Genomic DNA, 13,275 nt, shown 5'->3' on the forward strand with positions numbered 1-13,275 from the left:
GGCCAGTCTCAGGATGTAATGGCTGCGGTATGCTCGAAACTAGTTATTGCAAAGTGTTGTCTGGACCATGTCACAATGCAGTGTGGAAGGAAAGGCATGATGGATCATACAAATGAGGATAAGGGTGCACACAGTCAAACTCACAGTCTCCTCTCCTCAAAAGGAGTTCGTGCTGCACTCAGTTGTAAATAAAAAAAAAAAGTGACAGAAATATCTGTGAGTGAAAAAGAGAAAGAGAGCTCAAGAGAGAAGCACAAACCCTGCTTACTTTCTCACCTCCGCACACCTGACCAATTTGTGTGAGATGGGAGTGATTGTCGGTTCCAGAAAGTTACAAAAATTTTCAGATGCAGCACCTCCTGATTGTCACGTCAGAAAGGTGTGAGGTGAGGGGGTTTCAGATGCTGTTCGACAATGTTTTTTTTTGTTTTGTTCTCGTACTGATGCCAGGCTGTGTTACAGTGGAAATGAACAAATGATCAAAGATGCCATCGTTTTTCATTTGTTTTATGAGCTTTGGGGCCATGAAAAAAAAACAGAATATCTATTATGCAATCACAAAAAAACACTGCTGATTCAATGGAGATGTTAATTGAAACTAATTCTTCAAATTCAACACAAACAAGTGATCACACTGGAGGACAATTACCAGCGTCACTCTATCCTCTCTAGATCGCACACCGCGCAGCTTCCCCGTGTCCTCAAGCCCAGTGTTCGTCAATATATCAATTTCAGTGACAGCGGCGACAATTTCCTATTTTTTATTCTGCGTAACCGGGGAAGCAACGGCAGCTGAATGACAGCGAATGAATGACAGAGCAGCCAGACCCCACTGCACTTTTCTGAAATCTCTCGGGGATGAAAGAGACACGTTACTCTGTGGAGACAGGGTGCAAATTAAGGTCACCAATCTGGGGCTGTTAATCAGGGCTTTTCACAGGTGAGAGCAAGAAAAAGAGAGGGGAGGGATGGAAGCAGGAAGAAGGTGAATGGAGGCCTTTCAGTTCTTTTACTAGAGTTTGTTATCAGCTACTTTGAAGTTTTCCATTTGGGTTTTTTCCTCTACTTTTTTGATGCGGCAGAAAGGGACTTCCTACAAGATGAGTCACTGCAGTGACAGCCCACTTGATCGTGTCCCTACAGAAACTCAGACATACAAAACTACTGTTTCCCGCCCCATCGGGGCTTCACACTGGCTTTCTTAAACACATATTTTGCTCTCCTCAACGACGGACGGCTGACATAGAGCGAGACATCTTCAGATGCGTGAAGTCGGTTTCCGCACACTTATTTCTTCACACATTAACGCCATCAAAGAACCACACATGCAGCAAAACACACACACATATATACACAGCCCTGACGAGCAGACAGCTGCTGTTCTGGTAGCTTTTCTTCTTGGCTGTGATGGAGGTGTGACCTTCTCGAATCTCCTCCTTTTCATATTCTTTACAGTTCAGTTGTTCAGTAGCCGTGTTTCCCTCGACGCAAAGGGCTCAGAGGGTGTAACTGAAGTCCACAGCTCTCCATTGTCCTCCTCCCCTACTTCCTTGGCAGTCGTAATTGAGGGAGACTGAGGAAGGGAGCGAGCGGGTGATGGAGATGAAAGGCATGATAAGCAGAAGGAGAGACGGGGAGGGACCTGGTGGCAGAGAAAAAGTGGAGAGGCGAGTGATTGAAAATGAGACATTGTAAGAAAAAAAAAGAGAAACAGTGGAGAAAAGGGTGGGTGGGTGTTTGGAGGGATAGAGTCCTGGGAGGATCATCCTAGCCTAGCTCCAGCTACCCCCAGCATGTTGTGCCCCATGCAGCTTTTGTCTGATCACAGCCTGCCCCGGATGATCCAGCTATCTTGCTAGCCTATCATCCAACCCCTCCCTACAACTGGCCATGGCACAGACATGGATGAACCCAACAGGGGGCCCCCGATGTCACGTGGCCAAAGTGAGGCGGTGCACCTCGAAAAAAGCATTCTCTCTCTCTCTCTGAAAACGAGTGCAGCCCCCCTCCTCTCTGTCTCCTGTTTGATATTTTATCTAAAGGACTCAACAACAATCAAACAGCCTAGCAGCTATTGTGGGTGATGAATTCAACAGGCTTTGAAAACGACTTAGACGAAGAGAATGGAAACACACACAGTTTTGAACCCTTTCAGAGGAAGTACCCCCCACATCCCAAGAAGTGAAAGGGGGTAGACATCAAACGTACCCCCTGGAGTTGTGTGTCTCAGTTGTTGAAGCTCCCTCACAGTCAGGGGTACGTCCGGGGTTGTAAAGAGGGTTAACTGTACTTGGATTTGTTTCATCCTTCCTCTCTGTGTCTGTGCACACATGTACAGTGGAGGCCACACATTAGAGAATATACCGAATGTGAACATATCTGACTTAATCTATTATCTGTACATGATATAGATGTATTGTATACTTTCGTATCATAATAAATTCATGGTGATGTTAATCTGTAACTGCTATTTCGCTTAATTTGCTCTCCAGCTCATCGTGGGAGACCATCTTCAGTAAGAGCAGCGAGGTGGTGTCACCCCAGGAGCTGCAGTGCTGCCGCCGGCTGGTCCAGCTGTGCCGAGACTGCCTGTTGGTCGTCTACAAGTTTGTCTCAGAGTCCCGCGGCTCTTTGACCGGACTCAGCCCCGAATGGGACGACACCAGGTGAGAAGGATACCCAAACCCTTTCTATGTCTTCCAGCTGAACTGTATTTTTTAAAAGATTCTTACGGCATCCCTGCTGCAGCAGTTAGTTCATTATACGGTAGAGTGGCTGGATAGGTTTCAAGGATAAGATGGGAGTCAAGAGTCTACTGGTAGGTCCCAGCAGTGCTCGGTGTCATTGTTCATTGTCTAGATCCAGAGCTGTTGCTCTGGAAAGAACATTAATCTAAATGCCTAAAAAGCAAATGCCAGCTGCTGTTTAAGGAAATCCCAGAGAGTCACAGGAGCAGATTTTATGCAGCTAACGTCGCAGGACGAGGACATCAGTGGATTCTCACAGCTTATGTTTTCAGTTAACGGTGTGCATTATAAATATGGTCATAACAGAATTGAAATACAAACATAATACACATGGGCAGGAAAATAAGCACAGCGGGATACTGAACCTGCGTTAAGATTAGCAGGAGACATTCTTTGTGTTTGTATTTATTTTGGTGTCTTTAGGTCCGGATGTAAACTGGTTGAAAGCGAGTTTGTTGAAGCAATACGAACGACAGAGAAGCATAGAAATAAAATAAGTTTAAAACCATCCTTTGCTGAATTGATTTTAAAAAAACGAATAACTACACTTTGACATACAGTCAAGAAAACCTTTAAATTTGAAAGCCATTAAACCTCTCTCAGGAAGCATTTCCTCTATGTCTCCTCCATGGAGCTTTAGAGCCATCATGTTCATCACACAACCCCAGATAAAACAAATAAACAAGAAAAGAAAAAAAAAAAAAATCAGCCTTATTCTATTTTTAAGGTTGATCCCCCGCAGGAGACAGCAGCTCAGGTTCGGAGTGAGCGAACTTTTAAAAAGCACATATGCTTTGGGCTGGCAGACAGTGAGGGAGGAGGGTGGGTGTGGGGGGGAGAAGGAGTGTGCTGTTAACAGGAAATAATGGCCCACAGATTAGCGCTCAGGTTAGCCCGGGGCCCCCCGAGGCCTGCTTAATTCAATTAGAGCCCAGATGAGCCTGTGCAGCAAATGACCTTACGAGAGAGAGAGAGAGCTCCTTTTTTCCTGGGGCCTCGCTTTACATGATTCATAACTCTTGCGCATATTTTAACAGGCTATCACTTTGTGCCTACAGTATAAAAACCTCAGCTGTTAAAAAGAAAAGAGGAAAAAAAAAAAAGTCAGTGGGGTTTGTGTACAGTTGTAGCGCTACTTGTTGCCGTTGATTGTTTTATTCGGAGCATTTGTTTCGAGGATAGAGTCAAGAATATATTTGTGAACTCTGTGCAGACTTAAAGATATAACGATATAATAACTCCAGCATGCACAAAATGACACAATGGTGTATCCATATGTTTGCAGTAGGTATCCTTGAGAGTCCATTTAAGCATGCGTTGGTCTGTCTCTCCTTATTTCTTCTGTGTCTATATATGTCTGTGTAAAAAAGCTTACCATTTGCTGCTGGACCAGTCTCTACCCATGGCACCACCCCTGCTGCTGTCGCTGCCGCTTCTTCCTCCTCTTCCTCCGTCTCTTCGCCTCTTGATTCAGGTCTCAGCTCGGTTCAGTTCTGCTGACCACCTCTCCCCCCCCCCCCCCTCTAATCACACCGTCCCCTGTTCCCTACTCTCCGCTGCTCCCACCACCTCGCAGCTGCAACTAAGGCTTGATTTCCACCTGCTTAACGATGGTTGCTTTAGCTGTACAACCAACAGTCTAGCAGTGTCTCCTCTCCTTTCCCTCAGTAATCGTCAGATAAATGACATTTGGATTGACTGAACTGATGTGTTTCAAAATGATGATGATTATTTTTGGCCCAAAGTGTTAAAAAAAAAAAATACGGGGAAAGAAGGAGATAGGAGAAGGAAGACTGTTTGGAGCGCTGTTTGTCAACACTGCAACCATTCGCAACCAGCTTGCCGTACATCACCAGCTAATCACTCGGCTGCCACATGCTAAACTATGCCTTTCACTCAATGCTCTCTCTCAAGAGCATCTTACCCGGAGTGCATTTTCAGTACAAGTGGCCTCAGTGGGAGCTGAGCGCCTCACCTGCGCCGCCATGAGCAACCTAAGCACCGCTCTCTTCTTGTCTCAAGAAGACAGAAAGTGGCTCGGCTTTTGCATCGTGTGCTTTGCAGTCTCACAAACACCAAACGGTTCACATCTCTCCATCAGGCATGCAGGGAACAGTCACAACCCACCTCCACTTCAGATAGCTGAGAAGCAATTAGTATTATTTTCTCATTGATGCATACGCTTTTATATCAGAGGGTAAACTGTGTGTGTGTGAGTGTGTGTGTGCGTGTGCATGCACATGTCATGCGACTGTTATGCAACTATCACCCGTCTCTCTTCGGTGTCTCGCACTCAGCTGGCCTCTATTTCTATCGAGGTGCGTTCACATCCAACTGACAGGTTGGTTCACATTTGTTAAGCCTGTTGTTTTGAAATAATACTCACATGCCCAGATGTACGTTCAAACTGTTTTCTGGTTGTCCATGCTGGCTGTGAGGAGATCCCTTCCCAAGACTTCCAGAGTAAGAGATGGGGGACTCCACAGTCCACAGTCTTTGTTCACTAAAAAGGGAATTCTTAATACTGTCTTCTCATTGTCTAGGGAGACACAAAGAGGGTATTTCAGACTAAAAAGACTAGCTTTGGAAGACACCAGCTTGATTTGTCTAACTCAGGCGGTGGGAGCTAAATAATGCATTTCTGAATTGTGGATTCTGCCTATTATTAGAACAGTAATAATAGAGTAACAATTACTGTAACCAGCAACCTTAAATGCACGTATGGACATGTGAGTATTGTTTTGACGCATGCTAGAACAAAAATGTGAACCCATCCATGAGTGCAAACTTGTCAATAAATCCTAATAATACAAAATAATTAGGTTTAGGTTTAACTGACAAAAGAGTAACTAGTGGGTCAAGAACTAATTCATAGAAGATTACTTTTAATTCAATCCAAAGCTGAAGACTAAGAAATGTGAAATATCCTGTGAAATGTACCAGCCAGTGATCGGCCGAGTTCTGAAGTGGACAGATGAGGAAATAGTTTCAGCATTTCTGTTGAGTTTCCCTACTTCAATCTGTAATCCAACACGAAAAATACAAACTAAAATGATATGTCAACATCAGAAACGAAGGCAAACTTGGCTGAGCACTGTTTCCTGTGCAAGTACCCACATATCCACAACACATACACTTGAAGAGCTCTTGCCAGCCTTTGGCACATGTCAAAGTGGGTCTGTTAGCCGGGGTCTTTGGGGTCTCCATTGTTGACCACACCTGCCCGCTCTTGTTCAAGCATCCTTCCTCGGTGGAGTGCTCTGATCAGGTGTGTCAACAGCCTCATGGGTCTTAGAAAAGTCCTTCAGTCCGCGTGGGCAGATGAGAGGAAGTAGCCAAATAGCTCCACTAATCACTTTCTTGTTAAGCCTGGAAATAACTGTCTCTACCCAAAGACAATTTTTCCATGATGACAAAAGTTTCAGCTTTTATTAACATTCATCTGTCTGAAAAGTGTGGCAGTAATTAGGGTTAATTGGGGTGTAGAGCTGAATGTGGGCTGCAGATAACCTTCAAGCCTCTTTGTACCTCTTGGTTTAGGATTGCGTCAGCTATCGTAGCAGTCCTCCCTTCCATCCTTAGTCATGGCGTTTCGTCTCGTTTGGCCTGCTCTTAATTCACTGTGGCAGTCGCATTCGTCTCGTTTGGCCTGCTCTTAATTCACTGTGGCAGTCGCATCTCGATGGAGGACTTAAGAGTAGCGTGGAAGGCCTGTCAGTAGGAACAGTAGTAGATTGTAGCTTTGCATGTAAGGAACGGAGCAGGAGAGTATCTTTCCGTCTCCCCGTCAACTGATGGATTGAAGCAAAGCACAAGTGCATGAACAAGCCTCCCCCTGGCTTTCAAGCATGCACGCTGTTGCCAAGACCTTCTTTATGATCAAAAGGAGGACGAACCTGGAAGATGCTGAATGTGGGTCCAATTAAATTTAGCCTGCAGAGACAGCGGCCGCTTGGACGTGAGAAACCCCCTCTACCCCCCACCCCTTGCCACTACTACCACAGTGATTCTTTCTATGAGCAGAATATTCTCAAAGTGAATAGCAGAGGATCTCTGAAGAACACACACTCGGCCCCCAATGAATGTTCAATATTTGATTTTCTTTCCCTTTTTTTCTGCCATTTCCATGCCTGGGCTTGGGGTTTTCAGTGAAAAACCTTATGGAAATGGAGCGGAGAAAGGAGAAATCGCACCACAAATCCATGAGCAGAATACCAATGGATATATGGGCGGTGGAAGGTGCAGAGCAGGGAGGGGAGAAACATGCATCCAAGGGTGAAACAAAATCACGATAAAAAATCATTAAATGTCACTTTCAAGACTGCACTTGGAGCTACGTAACAGAAGCAAATGTGAGAGACTTAAAGTAAAGCAGAACCTGCCCTCCTGTTCTCTGGGGCTTGAGTGCGGGAGTTTAAGAAGAAGTGCCGGACTGAGCCCTCACCAAGTCCAGTCAGAGCCAAAGAAGATGTGCTGGAGGGATACCTACGGCCCACTTGAAGCTGTTTCAAGGACACTCTCGTTGGACTAAATGAAGTTAATTTGAATCCCTCGTAACTCTCCTGGGTCTGGGGCTGTGTTGAAGCAGACGCCTTCAGCGACGTGCGCCTTTTTTTCCTTTCCGGTCGACTTTAGAAGAAGCCGCTCTGCTAATTTGTCCAAGAGCTATTTCACAAGGAGAAAGAGCTGTCAGAGTAAAAAGTATGCTATCTCTGCACCAGCTTAAAAGAAGATATTATTTCCTCACTCTATAATCCTCAAGCCCCAGTGGCACCCTTTTGATTAGATTGTCACATCTTAAAAACTTCCACAGGGACTATTTCTTTTGACCATTGTACTCGTTTAACTAAACGAGTGTTAGATGTATTTTTTATTAGCTAAAAATCCTTGCTGCAGATGTGGCAAGAAGGTCATATAACGTATAATATCACAATAAAACAAGTGTGCTGCAAAAGCCCATGAATGTAAGTCGCACTTCCAACTGATCAGTCTGGAAGAATTCAAACTTCCCCTTGTCTCGTGTCTTCAGAACAGTACTCCCGACATTTTGCATAACCTTCAGTTAACCTTGTCCAGGATTTGATCATCTCATCTGACATTGCTCTGACAACCATATCTGACTCATTTCCAGTAACTAAAGGAAGATGGGAGCAGGGTTCAGCCCCTCCTGACTCTATCTCAACCTGACGCTGGTCTCATTCTCAGGTACTGGAACGCTGTTAGCAGGAGCTGCCTCACTGCTCTGTCTCGGTGGAAGGTGTCATAGAAAAGTCTTAGAAAGGTACTGACGCCTATGCCTCGGAATGATAGGTGAGGATTTTATGTTCATGATACCAAAAATTTAAGGGTCAAAGTTGAAACATCAGTTGTCCTGAGAGAAAGAAAAAAAAAAAAACGTCCTGCTTCTGTCAGTGTAAAGCCTCGTAATTTATTACTCTACGAGCAGATACATAAATACTGCATATAACCTAATTAAACAGGACAGTAACTGATGGCACTATGTACATGGCATTTTAGATTTGATACATTACGCAAAACCAGAGCTGCAACGATTCATCAGTCAGTTGAAAGAAAATGAAACGTTTTCTACTTTGATAATCAAATAGTCACTTTAGTCGTTCTTTTAAGCAAAAATGCCAAACCTTTACAACTTCTTCTCAATATAAGGATTTGATTTTCTTTCAAAATGTTAGCATACTAAATATATTTGGGTTTTGGACTGTTGGTCAGACAAAACAAGACATGTGAAGATCTGACAGATCTTGGTCTGTAGGGAGTTGTAGACAATCATTCGCTATTTCCTGGCATTTTATACACGAAGTGATTAATTGATTAATCAGGAAAAAAAAAAGCAGCCCTACGCAAAACACCGCAGATCATATGGATCTTACAATTTAAGCCACAACCTTTTCCTTTCTTTTCTCTCATTTTCAAGGAGAGGGTGATGTCATAATATTGTGAAAATCATCAGGCCATTATTAAAATTTAAATGTGCAAATGGAGATGGCCATAAATGGTAGACTCAATATATGAAAAGTGGGCAGTATGTGGTCTACACTAATGCCGCCCTGACCTCTAAATTGTGACCTTTGCATATCTAATCCTCTCATTATGTTCATCCTTTCCCCTAATCCCTCCGTCCCTCGCTCTTGTCCGTCTGTCCAGGTATCTGCTGCCAGTGACCTCCCAGTTCATTATGAAGTGGCCTTCGTCCAGCTTTGGCCGCATCTCCTCGGCCGTGCCACGCTCACGCAGCCTTTTCGCCGCCAGGATGGGCCACTTCTGAGGTCACCGTGGCAACCCTGGCTTCTGACACCTCGCCTTTTGACCTCAACACCTCCCCTCCCTTGAATCTCACGCAGCCAAACTCCAATCTCAGCAAGTCCGGTATGGATCTGAATTCAGGGGGCAGCTCTGGACACCGGATGGAGCCTCAACCGCGGCCAAATCCCCCTGTGGAACAAAGAAAGGCCGGGTGATTTGGGATTACTACAGGGCCTTGTTTAGATTAGTTTGGACCTGCCTAGACCAGCAGACCACCTGTACCCTTGACCCCTTTAGCCCCAGTAACACCAGACAATGGGTTTACCCCTCTTTTCTCATTGTAATTGCTGTATTATACCTAACTCACTGTACAGTTACAAGTCATGGTACTGTAAAAGGAAAGAATAACAAATACTAAACAATGCAAGGATTATTTATTTATGTACTTACTTATTTTGTAAGGTATTCCATGAATGCAGTGAATGCTGATGCAGAATGCAGGCATGGAACGATATCAACAAAGTTATCCCTTGTTTGAGGAAGTGGATGTAAAAAAAACACACAAAAAAACCGCTTATTTTTGCTGGCTGTAATCATTTATTTTATTTCTGAATTTAATTTATTTCATAACTTATATCAGAGATTTTATGTTTATAAATGTTTTAACGGTCACTTTAAGTTTTTACAGATGAGAGGTGGTGCCCAGAGAACACAACACGTTTAACTTTTGAATGCTAATGCTTCATGTTTTACCTGTGTGATATTAAGTGCAGCACTATTAAGCAACACAACGTTTAGAATGTCAATGTAGTAAAGCCAAGCCTCTTTGCCTCGTAGAGAACGAGCTGACTTTGATGCCACAGCGTAAAAGAGCCAAACATAAGTCTCAGAGGGCACCCAGCTCCTGATATGCACTTTCCAGTTCGTTACGGAAAGAGACAGCGGGTGCACATTAAAAGTAGTGTTTGCATGCTTAGATTTTAGTCCCTCACCCCCAGATGTAGTGGTTAGACAGAGGAGCTGCGTTCGGAATATACTTGAAGTTTTGTGTTGTCATTAATTCTTGTGTCTTTGTATCGGCTGCACTCGGAAGAAGACACTTCACTTGTAGATTTGTCGTCGTGAGTACGGATGTGTTCAGGATAATAAGGGCGCGTGGCGTCTCTTGGAGATTGTGCAGCACGTTAACGGCCCAAATGTACTTTGAAGATTTGCCTGGGACGAGCAGCTGCAGCCTTTTCCCCCACCGCACTGTAGGTACAAGTGCCAGAGATATCATGCCAATAATAAGCACATCTACTTCATGTGTTCAGTTGGGTTTTTATTTAAGGTTAATATGTCATGAACCTACTGTAGGACAGTGTTAAATGTTGATAGGGGAGAAAAGCAGTGCTCTATGTTTAGTAGTTTACTTGGCTCCGTGTAGTACCCCATGAGATGATCCAGTGACTAGACTTTTAAAGATGGTAGTCCATCAGTCAGCAGATTATACATACACAGTACAGTGTGCGTTTTATAACTTTAATCAAGACTGTGCTAAATCTGCTCAAATTGAACTCTCCCCATACACTGAACATCAATTCACAATGCCAAATATTTTTATTTTGCCTGATTTTATTTGTGTTATTTAAGAGTAGTACTTTTTCATCAGAGTTATGAGATTTTTAATTTTACATAGCAATAAAATGTTTAAACAAAACACATTTCTTCTTTTTGTCATTTGTTTTTCTAGAGGTGGAAATCACTGGTCCCAAAGCAATGTTTTTTTGTTTTTTTTTATACCGCAGGCTGTTTTTCGAATTGACAATTTTATCTATTTATCCTCTGAACACACAAAGAAGCCTCAACGCTGAGTAAGAAAATTACAGAGAGAGACAGAGAAAGGTAATTGAAGGAGAGCAGGCATGGAAATGAAACTTAACTTTATTTGGTCTGTGTTTTATTGTGGTTATAAATACAAAATAAAAAAATATAGATGGAGTTCTTTTTTAAAGATTAAAAGGACGGTCAACAGGAAACAAGGACAAAAGAACCAAGGATGATGTTATGTGGTATTTGCTTAAACCATTCAGCCACTGATTATACTCACTGATTGTTATTAAGAATGTTGCATTAATGGATCCGCAGCAGACAATGAGACATACTGCAGCACAGACTGAGGCAAGTTCAATGAAATTACCACAAGTCTAAGACTTATCATTGAATTAATTATTTAGCTTTTTCGCATATTTATATATTTTATTCACAGCCAAATGTTCTGCGGCCCTACCCACATATCTGACTTCTTGACTGCAAAATGCAGATTGTTACATTACAATTCAGTAAGACACTCAAACAATTAATTACCTGAGATAGTATCAATGGAAGTAGGAGCTATGAAATAAACATGTAGGTCAAATCAAGCATAACTAATTATAAACATTGAATTGAAGTGCTGGTGAGCCCTTATGTGTTTTAAAATTTCTTGGTCACCTGATATCCATTCTTCGAGCAGCTCTCTTGGGTATGAACGTCAGCCTCTTAGTGATATCGCATTTCACACCAGAGGCCCCTGCGGACAGGTGACACTTCTGAACTGTCACTCGCCTCAGAAATGAGTGTATGTACCCAGCAGCCCTTCCTTGTTCCATCTTGACCTAAAAGCCGCCCCCGCACAGATGTGTGTGTGTGTGTGTGTGTGTGCATGCCTCTACGTTCAAGAGAACAAAGCGAGTTTTATTTAGACCTGTAACAGCAGCATGGTGTCCAGGTTCTTGCGACCTTTCCACCCTCCCTCCCTCCCTCTTTCTGTCAGCGAAAGAGGTGCGGGCCGTGACCTTGAGGCTCTCTGGCCTCCGCCTTGGCCGCGGCAGAGCAGAGGCTGACAGTCTGGCGCTGCGACCCCGGCATGCTGTCCAAAAATATCTCCCCCAGCAACGGGGCTGCGCTGTTCTGTCCTGACCTTTCCACTCGTCACTCTCTTCAGCCCCATCAATTGCTCTATCCCCTTCTCCCCTAACTGTGCATGGTCCAAGGCAGCTTTACAGCCAGTGTCCAGCCTCATTTTTTTTTTTTTTTTTTAAACCAACACCCAGATGACCCAGTTTCAGGGCCCTAAGCCGACCTCTCCGGCTTGGAGAGTAAAGAAGCGACTGGGAGCTGTGTGAGAGGTGGATGGTTCAGATGAGATAAGGAAGCTGACACACACACACACACACACACACACACACACACTCTCTAGCGCAAACACAGATGGCCAAGCTTAAAAAATCTGCCCTTTTTTTTGTGTGTGTGTGTGTGCTCTTAATCCACTATTTCAAATAACATGGAGGGAAAAGAGCAGTGTGATTTGTTCTGTAATTATGACTGCCTGAGTGAGGTGTCCAGAGGCATGGCTGCCCTCCTTTTCCTTTCGAGTAAAGCTTTAGAAGTGGAGCTTGTAGTGGTTTTGTGTGCTTTCAAATGACAAAAGTGACCTTTCTTATCAGACAAATGCTGCCTGTGTATAAGTGTGTGTATCTACTCACTGTGTGTGTGTAATGGCACCATGTACTGTACATGTGTGTGTGTGTGTGTGTGTAGCATGTTCACATATGTTCACTGCCGTGTTTTATTAGTTTTCCAGGCCTCACACCTGCCTGTGTGTCCTGACATTTGTGTGTGTGTTTTATGTGTATTCTCAAAGGGACACGTTCAATGACACCCGCTGCAATACATTATCTGCGGTGCCTCGTTTACAACATCTTTGCTCTCAGCAGGGGTCCTGCCTGTAACTGACACATAAACCAACAGATAAACACAGGCACACTGAGGAGCCTGGATGGTCTTCACTCAGCTTCTCCCAGTGGCTCAGATTATTTACTGTACACACACATTTCTGTTTCCCTGCGACACATTCACATTTTGCAAGCAAAGCAAACTAGAAGTAAACTAAAATACGATTCGCTAATGAGGCAGGGTGTAGAATGATTAAAATGTGATTTCTGGTTGCTGTTTGTTTATTTACTAATTCACCCGGTGGCCATATTTGATTCAAATTACACTCACAGGAAAGTCGCATAATTAAGATATTAATTTTTATTAAGTAATGTAGCTTTCTTACCGTTTTGTAGACCTGAACTTGAACTAGTGCCGAAATGATGAGTCTACTCATTTATTAGCATATTATCATGAAATTAATCAAGAGGTTGTTTTAATTAAAATTTCAGAAAAGTTGTTTAAGTCATTCATCAAGCAAAAATAGCATCTGGTTTTAGTTTCTGAGATATGCCGGGGTTTTTATTTG

General features: G+C 43.5%; 1 protein-coding gene and 1 long non-coding RNA gene across 7 annotated transcripts in view; one reads left to right on the forward strand and one right to left on the reverse strand.

The window, feature by feature from the left end:
- The window catches only part of ttll7 (tubulin tyrosine ligase-like family, member 7), a 68,200-nt gene extending 57,490 nt beyond the window's left edge, over positions 1-10,710 (forward strand). For 2 of the 6 annotated variants that reach the window (XM_027290152.1, XM_027290150.1), the window contains 2 exons: positions 2,493-2,666; positions 4,118-6,375. In XM_027290152.1, coding sequence (XP_027145953.1) covers positions 2,493-2,666; positions 4,118-4,247 — 304 coding nt within the window. In that variant the 3' untranslated portion in view covers positions 4,248-6,375. Of the gene's footprint in view, positions 1-2,492; positions 2,667-3,170; positions 3,556-4,117; positions 6,376-7,952; positions 8,058-8,912 lie in introns of those variants that run through there. The other 4 variants (XM_010729308.3, XM_019258956.2, XM_027290151.1 and 1 more) reach the window with 4 other exon arrangements.
- Positions 6-4,201, reverse strand: LOC109138534 (uncharacterized). Its single transcript, XR_002041958.2, has 3 exons — positions 4,123-4,201; positions 2,209-2,320; positions 6-1,642 (listed from the first exon to the last, which is right to left on the reverse strand). It is a non-coding gene; the product is annotated as an uncharacterized LOC109138534 (long non-coding RNA).
- Positions 10,711-13,275: the final 2,565 nt, after the last annotated feature.

This window comes from Larimichthys crocea, chromosome XVII (assembly GCF_000972845.2).
Source record: "Larimichthys crocea isolate SSNF chromosome XVII, L_crocea_2.0, whole genome shotgun sequence".
Lineage (NCBI taxonomy): Eukaryota > Metazoa > Chordata > Actinopteri > Sciaenidae > Larimichthys > Larimichthys crocea.